This window comes from Branchiostoma belcheri, unplaced genomic scaffold (genome assembly GCF_001625305.1).
Source record: "Branchiostoma belcheri isolate BF01 breed outbred unplaced genomic scaffold, Haploidv18h27 scaffold178, whole genome shotgun sequence".
In the NCBI taxonomy this organism is placed as follows: domain Eukaryota; kingdom Metazoa; phylum Chordata; class Leptocardii; order Amphioxiformes; family Branchiostomatidae; genus Branchiostoma; species Branchiostoma belcheri.
Window position 1 is genome coordinate 155,332 of NW_017803246.1, and position 20,435 is coordinate 175,766.

At 40.0% G+C, this 20,435-nt stretch overlaps 1 protein-coding gene across 1 annotated transcript; it reads right to left on the reverse strand.

Annotated features, from left to right (window-relative positions):
• Positions 1–631: 631 nt before the first annotated feature.
• LOC109467216 (E3 ubiquitin-protein ligase RGLG1-like) lies at positions 632–20,377 on the reverse strand. Its single transcript, XM_019765162.1, has 3 exons — positions 20,288–20,377; positions 4,688–4,953; positions 632–3,670 (listed from the first exon to the last, which is right to left on the reverse strand). The coding sequence occupies exons 2-3, from the start codon at positions 4,755–4,757 to the stop codon at positions 2,754–2,756; spliced, it is 987 nt and encodes a 328-aa protein (XP_019620721.1). The 5' UTR covers positions 4,758–4,953; positions 20,288–20,377; the 3' UTR covers positions 632–2,753.
• Positions 20,378–20,435: the final 58 nt, after the last annotated feature.

Sequence of the window (20,435 nt, forward strand, 5' to 3'; positions counted from 1 at the left end):
TTATTAAACTTCAGGTGTCTTGGTGAAGTTAGGTGTGTGTATGATTACCATAATGCATGTGAGTTGCTTCTACGAACGCTCCAGTTAACTAGCTATGGCCTTAAAAACAACTTAAAGTTTTATGTTAACATCCGTGTGCATAATATCACCCGGGTCCATAATATCGCCACCTTGAGAAATAGTGTGCTTTAAAGTAAGATATTTTTTACTGCAACATACTTTTGGTATGCACTCCTTCACACATCAAAATGTACATACGTAGGGAAAATATCTTAAAGCAGACTATTTCTGAAGGTGGCGATATTATTGACCCTGGTGATATTATGGACACAGATGTTATATGATTTTTTTTTTCACTGGCCTCCATAAAGCAATCGACAAGAATAATGTTATAGCGGGAAATTTTACTGATGAAGTCTGAAAATGAGGGGACTTTTGTACCATTTACTTCCTTCCAGCCTGCAGAGAGACTGCCATTTTTACCTTCAACTTGACCTTCCTGTCAGTCTGTGGTTACACCATTTCCCCCTCACTTCCTTTGACTCTATTCAAATAACAACAGACACACAGGAGCAAATAAACAAACACAAACAAAACCTCTGGACACTTTATCAGTTTTACACACCTCGAATCCAACAGCACATCAAAAGTTAACATTCCAACAGGAAAATCGCACATAAATAGTTTGTGCATAGATGGTAAAAACACCTTTGCATAGAATAAAGCTCAATAAATTTTCATATATTAACGTTACTTCTGCACTAAACACAGCATCATTTTTCTAAAAAATATCTTACAAGCAAAAAATACAACACAAATCTAAGGCAATAAAATACTGAGGTAAACAGTACACCTTCATAAAAACCCTCTTAATTTTTACCATCAAATCTTAGGCAGTATAAAGTGCAGGGTTTACATAAAGTATGACAGAATATCTCCTGCTCGTGAGCCATAATCTTAATTGAAGGAAATAAAGAATACACAAATAGCAGCATCCTTTCCCAGTGGGTTTTCATATGGTGGGATGAAATGCATTAAATTTTTTGAAAATGAAGTTTCTATGACAGCAGCAGTTTAGATGACTCTGAACATCGTGGAAAGTTTTGGCGCAAATTTAGAGGTTTGGAAAAAGAGTTTGGCCACAGTTGTTCCTACCAGCCCCCTCTGTGCAGCTGGTAAAATGTGCATGTATCAGAAATATATGATGTTGATGATATAGCAGCAACAACTAATAAATAAGGCAGTCATCTTTTTCTTCAAACACACTGGTAGTTACTGAAACCTCTGCTGGTAAATGTCAGTTATCTTGTGAACTGTGAACTGCATTGTCCTCTTTTTCTGGCTCTTTCATTGAAGTCAACAAAAGTGTTGTAAGTTGTACAACATGATCCATACTCAGGGTTCAGCATACTAACTCTACTGTAGAGGTTAATGATTGTCATACAAAGTAATTGGCATATTGTTCTTGCAGCCTCAAAGTTTATGTGATACAATATTCACCAGTAGAGTCCTGTGTCATTGAATGTAACGTTACATGTAATCAATCATGCTCAAATTGGTACTTTTTTGCTTAAATTTCAGTCAATGAAATTTGAGCAAAATATTAACAAGTAGTACAAAACGTTCCTCCAAATCACCTGATACCACAGTACCACTGTACAATATTCCTTAAGTCTTAACATTTTACGCCTTGATAATATATTTAAATCTTATATTCCAGAATTTGAACAAATATTGCTTTTTGATTGTCAGAATCTAAGAAAATACCATATAACGATACAAAATACTCTTAAATATGTTATCAGCATGTAACAATCCTTATAACACTTAAAAAAATTAAAGAAACTGAGACCACACCAATTTCATTGATTTCTGATGATTTTCTTAGTTTAAAAAATGTAATATAGACGAATCCAAAACAGAATACAATATGAGGGGAAAGTCTGTACCTTGCCTTAACAGTTTCAGGGAGTGAAGATAGTCTGAGACTGTAGTTTTCCTCCTAGCCCTCAGTGTTTCTATCATGACCAAATTGTTCTTTCAAAAATTCAGAGAACCAACAGAAAATGTTAGTGTCATCACAGCTTGTGCTGTGACTTGCCTGACTGTTTGTAGTCCAGCTAATTAACTTCTTGGTTGATTTTGCCATACTGAAAAATCAAGCTTAAAAAAAAAGCATCCAGGAACGAAGAAAATAATTTGGTGTGGCCTAGGCTTACATTGTCATCTGCTTCTGAATATCTATTTCAAGATATTCAGATTTTTAAAAAACCTTCCTTACATAAACAATGTACTTTTTAGATTGTCAAATATCTAGAGGAAATCCATTAGTTTATAATTTCTAAGTTTATCAGTCTTATTGAATATCTTTCTCTCCCTCTCTTATGCTTTGACTTGTAACAGCCATGGAACTGTTAAAAAATTAAGAGAACCCTAAGGTTTGTTTTCCAGTTATATTGCTAACTGTGGAGAGAATCCTCCAACCAAAACTGCTGTGACGTTGCTATCTTTAGTACAGATAACAAACAGATCCTTGCAAGAAAATAACTCGGTGTGGCCTATTTTTTAAAATTCAATATTGCAACGAGGCAATACATTGGCCACCCAGGCAGCATGGCTGATATCGGGTGCCAAAAGATACCGTAAAGACACACTGGGTGTGTCCTAACCCAGTCTTCAATACAAATTTGGTTCCAAACAATCTTCCTTGCAGGCTGAAGGTTAAGTTTGTAATCCTCTGGTGGCCGCAGCAGTCAGCCGGCGTCCACATGTTTGCAGTCGAGGTACCCCAGCCTGGAGATGGCCTTGTACTGGTCCGGAACCTCCATCAGGCAGTGCAGCGCGAAGGCTGCGCTCGGGTACCGAGTCCTCTTCACCGCCGTGTGGTAGTCCACGAACTGGAAGTTGTCGAACTTCCTCTCCGGCAGCCGGTCGTCGAACTCCTTCATCACCCCCCAAGGGCCGTCCCCGACCCCCACCATGATGATGCTGAGGGCAAAGTTCGAAGCCTCGACGATGGCGTCCCTCGTGGGTCCCTCGTCCTTGACCTGCCCGTCGGCGATGATCAGCAGGATGTGGTAGCCCTTCTGCTGCTGGACGATGTCGATGGCCTTGTGGATCAGGGGCGCGAAGCTCGTCGGCCCGCTGAGCGCGACTTCCTTCACGATCGCGCCGTAGTGAATCAGCACCTGGTCGTGTCCCTGGCAGGGCGAACCGTCCGGCCTGAAGGGGAACACCTCCTTATCCTTCGTACGAGAATCCCCGAACCCGAAGACCGGAATCAGGTTGTCCTCGTCAAGCGGCTGCAGGGTCTGCCCGATAGTGGAGATGACTTTCTGGTAAGGGTTGTAGATTTTCTTCCCCGACAGGGCATGTAAGCACTTCCCCCCGAACGTCCTCCGACCCTGCCACTCGTTACTCGCGGTGAAATCCACGCCGATGATCAGGTTACAGCAGACGAGCCCGGCCGCCTTCATGGCCTTCGTGACCTGCTCGTAGTTGCTGAACTTGTCCTCAATGGCGTCGAAGTGCGACATGTCCGCGCGGAGAAGCTCGAACGCGGTGCACAGGCTGTCCTGCCGACCTTTCGCCCTCCTCTTCTCCTCCTCCAGCTCTTTCTCCGTCTTGGGTTTGTAGTGATGGAACAGGACCATCATCACCGTGAAGGCACCTGGAGATGGAGCCAAGACATCAGATTCTGTTAGTTTTTACCACAAATCAGTGAGAATAACCCACAAGTACATGTATCTTTAATTTTAATAGAACTTGATACCTGGACGTTAAGCTAGTCATTGTTAGTAGCTTTTTCCTACAAATTGGACTAAACCACATTCAAGTATCTTTGATGTTAGAACTTGACGACAATGTTTCCTGGAGGTTAAGGGAGTCATTTTGAAACTGAAGATGAAGCTTTTTACTACAAATTGGAATAAACTACAAGTATCTTTGATGTAAGAACTTAATGGCAACATTGTAAAATGTTTCCTAGACGTTAAGTGAGTCATTATTGAAGACCTCCGTTAACTTTTTACTACAGTTGGAATACAGTTGGAATAAACCACAAATATCACATGTACACATCAGTAATGCATATTGTAAGTAGGGTGCAATTTGGTCAAACCAGGCATGCAAGTCCCTTTTCTAATAAAACTTGAACATGATCTTTGATGTTAGAACTTGGTGGCAACGTTGTAAAATGTTTCCTAGATGTTAAGCCAGTCGTTATTGAAGATGAAGTCAAGACATCCGGTAGGTTTTTACTGCAAATTGAAATAGACCACAAGGATTTATGAATGTTAGAACTGGACAACAACGTTGTAAAATGTTTCCTGGACGTTGAGCGAGTTATTAGGGCTATGTCCCTTTACAACAAATCAACCTGTCAAGTGCATGATATAACGGCATTCCTGTGCCTTTTCTGTTTTTTGGCATCACATGTATTCTCAATTCTTTTCTTTTTAACAATCAAATTATGAACGTGATAATTCCGTCGTAAAATTGATGAAGCACAAAAACAACTGGAATATGCTTAGGACATGTGTCTACAAGATTTCAACACATGGTTGCATTTACCACATTGCACAATTTTAGAAGGGAATTGTTTTCAAAATTGGGTATTTTCAGACCAACAATAACTACATTCCGAGTCCTTGACTCTGTCTAAATGTAAACAGAAAAAAACAGGCACCTATGAACAGCACAAGGGACAACATGGAGACGCAGCTATCCGACACGCCCACCACGTACAGTACATTCATGACGACCGGCGGGCGCGAGTTTGGGGCGGTCCACACACGGCGGGGGGCGGTCCACACACGGCGGGGGGGCGGGGGGAACTGTCGTCCGAGGCACCAGACCGGCGGCTACACAGTTACCATGGCGACGTCTTTGTCACATCAGGTTTCCATGACAACATGGTGAAACCGGCAGAAGACTTCTTGTATTTCTGTTGTTCTGCAAGAAACGAGTACAGAAATTTAAAACAAGTGACACTGACACATGTAAAATTAAATTTTAAGGTTAAGAATTTGGCTGCATAAAATTTGTAAGCCCATTGCATGTGATGATGGTGCACATGATTGTAATGAACTTTGTATGGTCTGAAACAGGAACCTACTATGCTTAAAGACAACTGTAATGGTCTCTGCATCTGGACAGTCCACCAATCTGCCACAGTTCTAACATTGTTACAAAATTCTGGCTCAGTCGGCCTCTGTAACCTTGTGTCCAAATAACTGCATGTAACAACATCAGCGGTGTAGCAATTATAATCTACTACTGTCACCCTAAATGACAGGGTACTTCGCCAGAAACGTCCAGCATAATATTTGTCAATAATGTAGCCAGTGGAATTGTTGCAATGTAATTTCCCTGAGCCAATACAGAAGTAACAACCTTCTTCCTGCACCATCCTGGGTGAGATTGCCACATACCAGGAAAACTGCTACACCACAGACATACCATGTAACCCGACCCCTCCCTACAGTGGCTACACTGGATGGTTACTGAGATAACAGTGTGGCAAACAGTGACCTGGGCCTTTCTGTCTGGTTAGAGTTTGGACTCCTGCCAAGTCTGGGCAATCAATAGTGGTGTTTGGGGAAACCACCTCCAATTGATGAACCGGTACTATCAAGATAAACATCTTCCTCGCATTTCTCAGGGAAGCTTCAATTGGTACCCAAGACTTTTCCACTCAGGAGGCTTCTTGGAATGGCTCTGCCTGAACTTGTCATTCATAAGATCTTAGTTAAGATAGACAAACGTAATGGCCTGTGTGCTATGGCATATCAAGAACTTGTCTGTGCATTTTGTGTGTATAAACACACAAAATGCACGGACACATACACACACACTCAAACACACACATGTAAACACTCTCTCTCTCTCTCTCTCTCTCTCTCTCTCTCTCTCACACACACACACATACACAGACAAACAGGCACACATATGCACACACACATTATATATGCACAGACACATGCACACACACACACAGACAAACAGGTATGAATCTAGAGAGAAAAAATTTAGTTAAAATGTACTTTCGAGGACACAAAAAATCTGCTCAATCCTGACCTGTTTCTCATTTTCTGTCAAATGAGAAAAAAATGTAGTGATAAGAGCCAGAACATCAATTAACAGCACAGCAACACTTGCTCTGGGCAGGTCCACCATTAATTTTTCATGATAATCAAAGGGTGTAGTGTAATGGGGTTGCAAAATTGTGCACAAACTCTGAAGACACTTTCCTTGACCCCATAATTTATAATACAACCCCAGAATTCAGCCTCACAAGCTGTTCTTAAATACAGTTCTGGGGACCATGACATCTCTCATGTCAAGAAACCAAGCAACATCAGTTGAACTAAAATGATTTGATGAAGAAAATTTGGACAAGAAATTTGAGCAAATCACAACAAGCTAGCTGGAAATCGAAGATGCTTTGAGTTAATTGAAAGGTTTTTGTGCCTGCAATAAAAAGTTATAGCAGAATGACAAGTTTGAACAGACTCTCCTGCTTTTCAGCACCAAGGACAGGGAATGCCGAGTTAGGGAATTCTGTTGTGTTGCATTTAAGAAAATCCTTGCCAGTATAGCAAAATGCAGACAAACTTCAGACATTTCTTGAGAAACTAGGAACTGTCGTGCCCTTACCTTGTCCTGCCACCCAAACTATAGCTGCATCCTGGCAACCACATTCACGACAACAACAAAACCAGCCACTCCCGACCACAAGCAAGCTGTCCCGCTATCCTACAGTAGAACAGTAGCCAGCAGGGCCCCATAGGAGCTATAACTTTGGGCCTACTCGGTTATTGATTGCACTCGTGGCTCCATCCAGCCTCATACAACACTCTGGCTGCGGTCTGTGAAACCTATTACATCAACTAGACTGGCAAGCCCCCATAGGGGGAAATAAAGCGAGCATACTCGTTCATCAACAGCTGAGCCTTCCAGTTCCGTTTGAGCTCCTGTTGTCAATCAAGACAGCAACGTCTTCATGTACCATTCTTAAATAGCAGCATAGAATATATGCCAGCAAGGACCCATAGGTGCTAAGCTGCCTTTACCTGTTCGGTTAGGAACGTTGATGTTCCAATGATTGAGGCGTCTAAAAATCATAAATCATGTAGGACCAGTGTCGGGGTGTGTGGCCTTCACGGGTGGGTAACCTCCCCTATTGGAAAGTCTTCTCCACTCTGTTAGATTACTGACAAGTCCCCAGGGACAAGGGGAGGGTCATTAGTGCTTGTGGAGTGGTGGCAACAGGGATGGTCATTCACGAATTAAATATATTTTGGTCAGAACAAAATTAATGTAACCTTGACTTTGGAAAAGTGTTAAATTATGACATTTTAATGACAAAATGGTATAAAATGTGAGGAAGACAATTCTTCATTTCACATGTAAAAAACGTCAAGTTTTACCAATTATATTTCAATACGACATCTTCCCTCCTCTAATGAAAATTAAGCCCTCTACCTTAAAAAAAAGTTGAAATTCACAATGAACTGCTCATTTTGGTGAACCCTAACAGACCTTTCTGCCCAACGTTATGTGCAGAATACTGCAGCATGTGCAATGACCCTTACAAACATTTATGTGCCACAGCACGCATGGAAAATTACCATGTATATCACATGTACCTGTTCATGTAATGTCAGAAACATGGCACGCTTCAAAATGCAGTTTATGACCCAAAGTTCAATACCGTTTGGTGTGATATATGAAAGATAGTTGACCGTATTAGGCCAAGATTATTTCCATTTTGTGGATGATGTCCTCTGAAAACTACAAACTGGATCAAAACAAATAACTTTACTGCAATAATAAAATGGAAACAACTATAAGATGCAGGCAAAAGCAAGTATTTTCCATTTTTAAAACGTGCCAAAATGAAAATTAGTAGAAGGGAGACTGCAAATTTACTAAACCTAATCTGTTTTTTTTTATTTCCAGAAAAATTAGAAAAGGGTGATTCCGAGAACCAATTGATTAAATTGATGTGGCCCAGAATCAAGATGTCTTGGCCCGTTCTTCGTGCCAGAATAAGACGTCTCAATCTTAAGGGTCCTCGCCTCATTACACTACTCCAATGGGGTAATATCCATCTCATAATACCTGAGCGCTCGTAGCTTGGGCTATTACTGTTCTGACGCACGCGGTACACTATGGCTGTTTGAAACTGTGCAGGGGAGTGTGTAATGTTGGGCAAGGCCAGTCACCAATTTGAAAATGGCAAGCGAACCTCTCATATGCAGAGGGAAGCTTGAAAAACTTGAGGTTATAATTTTGGCCTAAAATATTTACACCATAAAACTGAGTACACCAAGACACCAATATTGCAGATGATAGAAAAAAGGATTGAATCAATAGATTTAAGCCATGATTATATATGCTGTGGTGCTACATGTTACTCTTGAGTGTGATCTATCATATAGATGTTAGGAACCTGATGTAAGTGTCTAACTACAAAACCCACCATCAAACCATAAAATAAGGTTGTATGGCTATCTATAAAACATCCTTAATACTACGGTTGCATACCTAAGAAAAAATTTTTAGAATTGATTTAAGATGATGAAACTATTTACAGGGTCAAATACTGACAGTTAAGCATCCTGAAAAACCCCTTCACGCCCTCATACAGCAATCAGACCAGGCGATCTTAATGTAAACATGGCCGTAGGGTCTGCACTAATGATAAAAGCCTTTTTATTGATCACCTTGGCACCTAATCGCGCCGTGCACTCGGAGGCCAGTCCTGGGGGAAGTAGGGGCAATTTAACTGCAGTCATTACTAACTTCTTACTGCAGATTACAATTTTCTCCTAGGACTTCATAGAGTGCTAGTGACTGTATCAAAAGTTTTATGTGGAAACTGCAGTGGACTTGTGCTGTCTGCACTAGTAGCTGGCAATGCCAACACAATTTGTTGCTTCTTATAAACACATACGTCAATCATACTCTAATGAGTAAGTATTAAGTTACATTTGTACGTAGTTCAGCTTCCAGCGTTTTCTGTCATACATTGTTTCTATAAGTTCTTTTCCATTCAGACCAGTCTCTAACTCAATAATGTCCTTTAGTGTAGAGTATGAACGGCCTCTTCTCCTTTTTGCTTCTGAAGACCAGATGAGCAGTTTTCCACCCAGTTCATCATGCCGTCAACATGGCTGGCTAGGCTTAACCTACGCTGTTGCTTGTTGGACTTAAACCAAATAGTGCTGAACTGACAAGATTAAACATTTACACAAAGTCTGAGGGGAAAGTCTGTACCTACAAAATTAAATTAAAAAATGTATTAATAATTTGTACACACAGTTTCAGGGAGTGAATAATGTCAGATTTAAGTTTACGTCATAATCTTCTGTCTTCATCTAGATCAAATTCTTGCACACCGGTAGATTTAAGATAATTTTGCTGCTGAATTTTTATGACAACCCGATGATTTGAATTTGTGTAATCAAGATGTTTGACTTTGAGAAATTCATTGTTAGTTGTTCATAACACATTCAGAATGATGCATATTTTCTATTCTTTTAATAAATACTATATATTCTACCTGGGCTAACATTTGAAAACCTGGAAGTGATGTGATGTTGCCTCAGCTAGTTTCTCCTTGCCCAGAACAAGCCCAATGTTGCAGTCTGCCCATGTCAATCCTGTACGGCAAGTAAATTACATCTGAGATCAGAACGTGTCTTTGCATTCCCTCAGCGGGGTCATGCACGGTTTCCTCATTACTTTTTTTTTCGTAAACTTTAAACTGGGGCCAAAATCGATGTGTGACTTGGATATAAGGAACCCTCAGAATACTTGGAATTCTTTCCAAGGAGTCGCCTATCTACCATGATTGAAGTAACGTGTACAGAAAGGCAAATACAAATGTAAGGTTGCTGTCTGTTATCCCATATGGTGGTGATTTCCGGAAATTCAACAAACCAACTTGTGAAAAAGATATACAAACTTTTCCCGGCAAAGGATTCAACAATTACATTGGATAATTTTCAGACATTCAAGCAACCAAATTACAAAATGTGGAAAAAGATATACCATTAATAATATGCCATCAATGGTAGCCTGTCACACCCACAAACACCACAGGGCTCAAAATTCACTTTTGGGAATAGGTGCACCATATGAAATAGAATAAGTAGAATGTCATCAAAAACTACTTGTGTTTCATTTGTAAAGAAAAGTGCTATTACAATGATATTATTTTTCTGGCACTTAGATGTTAAGAATAGGCTACATGTACTACTATACATTTAACATTTTTACATTATGTAAACCTACAAAATATTTGGGTACACTGGTGCATCCACAGAAAAAAATTGGGTGCACAGCTCCAAATTTGGGTGCACTCACCCAATATTTCCAGCCCTGCACCATCACAAGCCTTTTATATAAGGCAATAACACAGGCTCTAAGTGCACCACTGACAGCATCCATCACACAGTAGGACAGAACCAAAATGTCAGAGTTCTTTGACATTTAGAAAAGGCCCATCATTGTCAGCAGAATGTTCTATATTACATGACCTCACAGTAATGTGCAGCGATAATTCAAACCCGCTGTCTGACACTGAAGATGTGGCAATAAAAAACATCATTCAGTCAAATACCATCATTTATATACAAACCAAAAGGCTGTGGTGCAAGTACATGTGCTGCAAATTTTGTTCATCATACACCAGATTATACTCTGTGATACTTATGACTTAGGCATGAGAATTTCATAAACAGATCTAGAATATTCGTTACAGTAACATAAATTGCCCTTCAACATCTGGCTACCACTACTGGAACACCTCTATGTAAACTGTTAACATCTGTGTCCATAATATCACCACGGTCCATAATATCGCCACCTTGAGAAAAAGTGTGCTTAAAGATATTTTTACTGCAACATACCCTAGGTATGTACATTTGAGGTGTGAAGGAGTGCATACCAAAAGTATGTTGCAGTAAAAATATCTTTAAACACTGTGACTGTTTCTCATTATGGACACAGATGTTATATGTTTAGATTATTGTTAGTATGTAACTATGTATTACATAGCCTCACCAAACAAAAACATGATCCTTGTCCTGACAGCTCCCTGAAACATCCTGTACTGAAAACCAGGAGATCTGGATAGGCATTTTTTTCTTCTGTTGCCACTGCAGTGGAGTTCATCCCCAAGGACAGAAATCTGGTGGACGATCATTTATCTTTGATCTAGAGGCTTCATTTAATTTCATTCATTTATTTTATGTAACCAGAGTAATACACTCAGGTCTCACTGACCTGGTTTTCAGGTATCCCTGGTGTTACATAGTATTACATAAAATACACAGTATACATGTACATGGGAAAATAAGAATACACAATAAGAATATAATTACAATTTCAATTCAACATGCATACCAATCATAAAACCATATACCACTTAAGTCCCACTCAGAGAGTCTTTGAAAGATGTTAAAGATGATAGTTGTCTTTGCTCCCTGGAAAGTTGGTTCCACAAAACCGGGCCCTGGTACTGCAGAGACCCTTCAAGCCTCTCTGACATGTGCCCTTCATGCTACTCATTGAAAGCCTGTTAATGGTGTTATAACTCACCAAAGACCTTAACCAAACAAAACTCTACTCAACTATAAAACCCTGAGGAGATTTCAAAAGGCGATTTTTCTTTGATTGATTTTACATCTAAAATCTGGGTCAGCTTAAACAATCATTCATCTTGGATTGAAGGGGCTTAAGAGACGTGAAAGGATTTGCAGACGCGTCAAGAGCTTTAAGGAAAAGTCTGATAATGGTGTTATAACTCACAAAAAGACCAAAACTTAATTCCTTCCCTGGTGGTACTTCAAACATATCTTGTACTCACAAGTAAATGATCCATGTCAGGAAACTTTTGCAGGGCTGGAATGCATGTGCACCTTAGTGCATTCAAATTTGGAGCTGTCCACCCAATTCTTTTCTTTTACGGGGTGCACCAGTGCACCCAAATATTTTCGTGGGTTTACGCACGTAAAGATGTTAAATGTATAGTAGTAATAATTACAGCATATTCTTAACATCTAAGTGTCAGAAAAATAATAAAACCATTGTTGTAGTACTTTTCTTTAGAAATGCAACATAATTAGATATTGCTGACATTCTAGTTATTCTATTTTAGATGGTGCACCCCCAAAAAATTTTGTGCACCCAATTTTTTAGGTTGGGTGCACCAGTGCACCTATGCCCAAAAATGAATTTCGAGCCCTGCTTCTGTAATCTGTTAACACAGGATCTGAGTTCGTCCCCAAGAGTAATCATAATGCTTTGCTGCCCACAAGAATCTGCTCCAGCTTTTATAATGATTCATCTTTCATCTTATAAGAAATGCTTAAACTAATAATAGCCAATGTTCAGGTAGACCAAAAGGGCAAGCCTGATAATATAGTAATAATATAACACAAAAATGTCAATGTTCCTAACAAAAACCCAAATTCTTCCATGATGACACCTTCAAACAGATTGAAATATACTTCTTCGTCTCCAAGGGTCTGTTCCTCAAAAGATATGATTCAATCCATCCTCACTAGTCAGTGGGGGAGGCTGACAAGAATCTTCTGAGTTCCCCTGCAGACTCTGGGAGATAGTGTTAATAGTTTGATGCTATGTTATCAGTCACAACTTTCGCAGCCTTCTACTCCAGGCAATCTCCATAGAAACTGCTGAGCTGTACAGAAATCATCATCAATCACTTGTGGAAAGGCAATATTTCTGTCCCAGATGTGGTTATCGGAAAATTGAATTCTTAAGAGACTGAAAGTCATCACTTTTCCTTAAAGAACATGTCAGTAGTGCTTACATCCATCATCTTATCTTCTCAGGCCACCTGAAGAAAGTTTGTTGTTTCTTGGAAAAACAGCAAAGCCAGGATGAGAGTATGAGTAATCACAATTATAAGCCGACCTTAAATTGAACTTAAAATTCTTTTTTTTTTCAAACAGGTTACAGGATCCCCCTGTAAAAATCAGGTGCACAGAAAAAAGTCATATACTTGAGTAAAAGTCTACAAAATGTATTTGGGTACATTGCTGGTAACGGTACATTGATGCTCTGGTACTCTGCACCTGTTGCTAAATAATTGTTGTGATACTGTACTGTTACTTAATGTACACAGCCCTACTTCATCTAGTTTCTACACTGCCAAGAGACATTTAGAAGTTAGAATCCTACCTGATAATTTTTCAGTCACAAGATCTAGTCCCATAACCTCAAACTAGAGAGGATTGGTGAGGTCAGAAAAAAATCAACTTACAGGTTGTTGGATTATTTTCAGAAACAGTTGAACAAAGAGAAAATGTTTCTTCACACCGGATATGTCAATATTATGACAATGAGGCAAACTAAAAACAGAGGAAAAATAGTTACAATAACAACACTGTGTTGACAAAATTTGCTGTGACTCATGGTTTCATGATTCAGCCACAGTTGAGGTGAACAACCCAAATCGTTTTCAATAAGTAAAGTTAAACGGAAGCTCAAGAAAATAGATGGGTAGACAGGAATAATTTTTCCGACTTATTATTAAAACTAAATACCCAAAAGTAGCCTCCAAAAACTGAGACACTTGGTGTCAACAATTTTCTAACCTGATATATTTTATCTATAATGTTGTGATTCAAACTTACCTCTGAATAACAGTCTTATTTAAAGCTACATGTACATAGCATACCCTAAAACTAGCCTGCAAAAACTGAGGCACTCGGCCAAATCATTAGACAGTCTATCTACATTACATGTACCTTCTGATACATTTTGTCTGTGTCACGAGTCAAACTGCCCCTGGAGCACTCACATCTATTTTCTGCCTGGAAATAATCTTCACCTATTCATAACAGAACTAATGGCACATATTGTGCTGATGTTGCCTGAAAACTGACTTATACGTGTAACTATAACCCTGGTGTAATCTTGCAGGTGATAACTCCTCGCAGTAGACTCTGTATTCCTGCTTGTGGCTGTCTGTAAAGCCTGTTAATAACACTGTATATCAAACCTGTCCTTTCTGAGGGGCAGGCACATCACTCAGCTGGTTACAAGTCCAAGTGTAAAGATTACACACAGCTAGCACTGTAGCAGTTAACGCTGGCAGTTTGTGTTGCTCGTGATAGCAGTTTTCTAGGTTCTTCAGTCATCTTTTACCTTTTTATAGCCTTCGACCAACTTTTAACTAATCATACAGCCACCTATATGTCCACTATTACTAGGAATGCGAGATGAAGTCAAAAGAGTACACTAAAAGTATATATACACGTTTCTGTATATGATTGTCAACATGTCCTTTTTATAGCCTTCGACCAACTTTTAACTAATCACACAGCCACCTATATTTCCACTATTACTAGGAAGCGAGAGGAAGTCAAAAGAGTATACTAGAAGTTTATATACACACGTTTATGTATATGATTGTCAACATGTGACCAGTATTTTAGCCCAGTGGGACAAAAAATGCAAAATAAAGGTCTTCATTCCTTCACTACAGAAACCTGAAATCTAAGACTTCACACCTCCCTGAAATATTCTGAGTTTTGGTTTATCCATAACTGTGAATTTCATGCTGATTCTGTCTATGCTTGCTATGGGACTATCTGACACTACAGTTTCTGTCCATAGTGCTGAAACTCTGGCTGTTCTTTCTTAGGAAACTTCACATACAGCTAACAACACTATCACTCATCCCTTGTTACTGTAGTTGGCTCAGCAAGGGTATAAGGAATAGTTTTGCCTCTTTCTGAGGCAGTGACAGTTAATTGGGTCATAACCAATACTGATCAATGCTCCAAATTGTGCTGCCACTTCCAGTACAATTCACAATCAAGACAAGAAATCAGGGATTTCAGACTTGTGAGAAATATGCAACCCTTGGCTTACTGAACTCCCCCATGTCAGTCTCAAATTCCTGTTGGCTCCTGGCCAGATTCTGAGACCCTAGACCTGTCATTCTGCCTGTCAATCTTCCCCCATCCCAAGTGCTGTCAACCCACTCTGCCCAGATGATACACAGAGGCACAAACTCACAGTCCAGCCACCCTAAACAATACTTCCATACCCAGAATTAGAAATGTGAGAAACAACAGACATACTGCCCTTGACCATAGTTTCTTTTTCAGTAATGGATCGCTCCTCTCAAAGCCGGTGCTAAAACACATCAGTCAATATTCAGGGTGGCCACTGCTGGCAGCATCACATTTATAAGAACACTGCTACAGCATAATTTCATTTTTATTGAATTGTGAACAACTCGAGCAGAAAAAAGTCACAGTGAGGTTGGCACAAGATGCATGATACATTTTACAGACTAATGTTGAATCATAAATACCTATAGTTATAATCTTTATCTATGTGTAACACACCGGTACAATTATAAGGCACACAACACCAGGTGGTTGTTAAGTACAGAGAATGGCTTGTTACACATCTGTGACTTCAACTGGTGGGTATCCAAGTCTTACAAGGAGATGTGATTATCAACGTATTATTGATCATAATAATTTATTAATATCTGAATTGGTGCCCGATTCTTGAAGTGGGATCTCACCCAGATAGGATCATTATTTGTGACGAAGTCATGTGGAAATAAACACATACATACTGGGACATACAGTACACACACACACACACACACACACACACACACACACACACACAAACACACACACACAGACGTACACACACACACAGTCACACACACACACACACAGACAAACCTAAAATCTTGACTCCGCAGGAGATGATCATGAAGTACTTAATGCCAATAATATCTGATCTGAAATTACAGGATTAAATCTTATAGTCAAGATTCACTCAAGAAGCACTCAAACTTCCCTGTATGACTTCTCCTCAGGGGTTTACCCTATAATTCTGTGACGTTAGAAGCGCCTCCTCTGAGGGTTATTGATTCACAGCTACAGGAAAGTTGATACGACTCAAGACGCAATTATCGGCTGAGCGCGCCGGTAAGGAAATGTTTCTCAGATTGCCGAGGACAGATAAAATCGCTGAGGCACGTCGTAAGGAGGACTTTGGGGGGGATTTTCATCGAAAATGGATAAGAAAGTGAGCAAGTATTGGCAATGGCATTTATCATTATCTCCTAAGAGGAGAGTATCTTGAAATCAAGTCAACCCTGTCTTTAGCGACCAGCACTGAAGGGACATTGAAAAAATGGTTATAGTAGGTACAATAGGCAGACTTCTTAATGCTTGAATGGACAAGATATTACATACATAAGAGGGCGCCTATTGAGACCGGTATTATCCTAAGCAACTGATAGACATTGACAGGACACGCACCAAAAAAGGACACACAAGTGGCATACATGTAACAGGAGCAGCTGACTACATAAGAAAACAGACTCTCAAGTCTCTGGATAGGTTTTGATTAGCGATGATCGGCGCTACTTTTTGTTAGTAACTGATCGATGAAGAACAGCACTATTCTGGACACTAGAGGGAAAAAATAACAAGGAGGACCTAAGGTCACCTGGCGGAGAAGAGTAGCAAAAGCGCTGGAAAATTTCAGCCACACGTGGAACAGTATGCAGATAGCAGCCAGGCCAGGACAGAAGGAACTGTACAGCTTTTGCTATTGCCCTGCTAGTACACTCTGGGCAGTTTAAGTAAGCATTAGTACGAGGCCGCAAAAAAATGTCACATTGGCCATATGGTCCTTATGCAGAAGTGGACACTAGTGAAAGTTTGACTATATGTCAATGGCCAATATCAATGGCCAGATGGTCCTTATGCAGAAGCAGTCATTAGGACAGGTTTGGCTACATATATTCAGCTTGCAAAAAGGAACAAACAAGAACATTTAGCCTAAAAAATATAGTCAATTAAACCGCAGAAATAGTTTATTTCCGCCCTCCCCCACGAGATTGTCATATGTGAGGGATTAGCTGTTTAAGCCAGACACATGATATTTGAGTGCACAGAGATAACCTTAATCCTACCAGACGGGATCTACAAAATGATACATGCTTGTAACAATGAATACTAATTACCTGGGCATCTAATTGGAACAGTCCATTATCATGTGAGGGGTGGCATTGTGACAACTTCTTATAAGACAATGTTGAAATTAAATGAGCTGGCAAGACATCAGTTCAGTTAAAAACTTTGACATGATACAATTAAGTGTGGTAAGAATTTTACATTCGTTAGTGATTTCTTAAATATATTTTTTAATTTTTGAAAAAAATACCATGACTATGATCTAAAGAATTCTGCAACATTTATCATCAGGTATCTATATCTGTCTTGCCCCTGTGTTTCTCCTCTCTCCAGTTTGGAAACAAATTTAAAAGAAAGGTTATGGACATTACATGGACCATTTCTCATACATATGACCTGTCTCACTAAGTATCACAGTATCTCTATCAAAAGGTCATGGAACTATGTAATGTTTCGCTAGACATATTTTAAAATATATGCAGTGGACTATGCTTATGCATGCTCTACACAACTACAGTGTGCAGTTTTAAATTTAAAAAAAAGGCATAACATTGATTTAAGTTTTCACAATATTATCATTATAAAAGACCAAGCTGATTGGCACTTGCCTGCATGTAATTGTGGGAAGAAATAGAGAAAGAGCTTTCACTCTTCAGGACTGGAAATACTGGGTGCATGTACACCTTAGTGCACCCAAATTGGAGCTGTGCACCCAATATTTTTCTGTGGGTGCACACACACCGGGTGCACCAAAATATTTTTGTAGGTATTTTTGTACATATCAAATGTATACTTACTACTACTATACAGGATATTCTTGGCATTTATGTGTCAGAAAAACAACAAAATCTAAGTTGTAGTACTTGTTTAAGATTTTGAAGTTAGCTCCCATTTCAGATGCACACAAAAAAATTTTGTGCACCCAATTATTGGGTGCACCAGTGCACCTATTCCTAAAAATGAATTTCAAGCCCTGCTCTTAGTCAATCATCCTTCAAGAGCCTGACTCAGTAATACTTTCCTAACCCTGGTTCACCTCAACACTCATAAAACACAGTCAATTGCTGCTACCTGACCCAAAACATGCCTGCCTACGCTAAAACAGGACTTAAGGTTATAAATAATCGACGAGAGGCTTTGAATATAATTGGACGCTGCAGTAATTGGCTCCTTAGGGTGCAATATCTGTACTGACACAAACAATAACAGGAATCCAGTCTTTATTACGTCTGCCCACGAATTATCGATTTCTTCATCATACAGTCATTAGCTAGCTGGTCTAGTTAAGGCCACACTGATCCATTGGTGCTCGGAATCGTGTGGTGTAATGGTTGGATGTTTGGCCAAGAACCCATAGGTCCTAGGCTCAAATCCACTAATATTAACATGCTCCAATGTAGTGCCCCTTGGGAAAGGCACTTTTCTCGACTTTCCTCACTTCACTCTCACTGGTATAAAATGGGTACTAGTACAGATGCCCTGGTTAGCTTGAATAGAACGTTTTTGGGGAGAGTCCCACCTTTCGACCATGGTCCAAAACTCCAAATACTTAACTATCTGGAAGTTGGAGACTTAAATTACAAATTACCTGGATTGAGGACTGCCGAACCCCCGCCTTGTATCAGCCACACATCACTCTTGTAGATTATGGTGTCAAATTTATTAATATCTAACACTAACAGAGATTCTGGTGCACTGGTACTAGTATGCAGAAAAAAAAGTGAGTATCATATACAACCAAATTGTAAACAAGGAGTACAGGATGCTGTGATGACACAGTCCACATACTGAACAACGGCCCTGGGCAAAACCAATTTAACGCCACGGTTCTGAACAAAACAATGACGGACTTCTGAGAAGGCAGTGCTGACAACAACTGTCTGAAGTCATGACCCACTGAATATCACATTTTGCATTATCTCAAGAGTTGTCTGATAACAATGTACACAATGAAGGCATGGTTTTATTACCCTGATCGTATTACCTAATATCAACTTTATAGGGTCTTAAACAAGGCTCAATAAACATCAGTGCAAGGCATAATGGTCAGTGTAAGTAGTCTTACATGTAGGTAAAAGCAAGATTGAATGACAATAGGTTGGGCTTCAGTAGAACCAAGGATCCTTGGCAAAACAATCTATCAAATATATACACTGTAAAGGAGCTAAATGTTTGATGGAGTGCAGACTTTTTCATTGCAAAAATCAAAGACAAGATACATACACAGTGAGTGGTGCCTCCTCAAGCCTTAGACCTTGTAATTAGCAGCACCATGAGAATAACAAAGATACAATCTACATGTAAACAATGGATCATACCTGGTTCTACCACTCTAACTCACCTGACGGATCAAATGCCTTTGTTAAGGGGAGGTCAGCTGGTGTGTGGAGGGTTAAATATGGGCTGCAGGGGTCAGATTCTGGCAGAGAAGGGGGGACATGTGGGAAAATGAACAGACTTGGGAGGAAGAAAATTATATACTTTTTTTAGAAAAAGACCTGTAATGCAGGTCAATCTCAACTGAGGTGAAGCATGGTGCTTTCTCAAGTTGCTACTATAATACTATAAGTATAATGTTAACGTTAAATGTCTTGTTACTTTGCTAACTTAGTTAAACCATGGAGCTCCAATCTACTGACTACTAGTAATTCCTGGGGCCCAGTACTAGCCTGTACGTGTAAACATGTTTGTGTTGGGCCCTTCCCAAACTTCCGTCTTCTATTTTCAGAGCTAGATGTTAAAAGACAATGCGACAACACACAGAGAGTTAACAGTACACAGTGTACAGTGACGTTATGTCTCAAAACAACAGCTAAATTCTCTCGTCAAATTACCGTACAAAACACATCACTATTGCTGTGGAGATACAATTTGATTAAGGTAACAAAGGGGGCGTCCTCAAGTAACACCAACGTAACGGTTACACAGCGCACTGCTCGCCGCTACCCGAACATAATATTGGTGCCAAACACGCTGTAAAAATAACCCTCCCTCGGCTGTATTTAGCTTCAGATTTTAAAGCAAAGTAGACAGAAGCCCCCGAGTACCTTAGACTACAGCAAAAGAGCCCAGGATAATAATCTTCGTTTGAAACGCAAAGTAAATATTTTGTCCCTATAATCCTTAGAAACCGGAATATTCTAGACACCTGCTACACCCCCTATATATAAGGCCAGCATGCATGCGATATTAAATTTCACGGACTCGCACACACACTTTGCGTTGTCATGGTTACCGAGCATTTGTCGCCCGTCTAGGATCGAGCCCGCACGTCCAGACAGTGTACTTACCACCGCTAGACGCCGTGGAGCCGAGTTATACGGGCAGAAAGCCGGGAAAGTCTGCGGGAAACACGTACACTTACAACCCGCCCGACAGGACGAACTGTGCAGCACTGTGCTGCGGCATACCAGGGCGGGTCAGAGGTCAGCAGGGTTC

What these genes read in the sequence shown, in the direction of transcription:
- LOC109467216 (XM_019765162.1), bottom strand. Translation starts at nt 4,757, where the DNA reads ATGAATGTACTGTACGTGGTGGGCGTGTCGGATAGCTGCGTCTCCATG. An exon ending in GTCCCTTGTGCTGTTCATAG is followed by an intron (nt 3,671 to 4,687) that starts GTGCCTGTTTTT and finishes CTCCATCTCCAG; the next exon opens with GTGCCTTCACGGTGATGATG.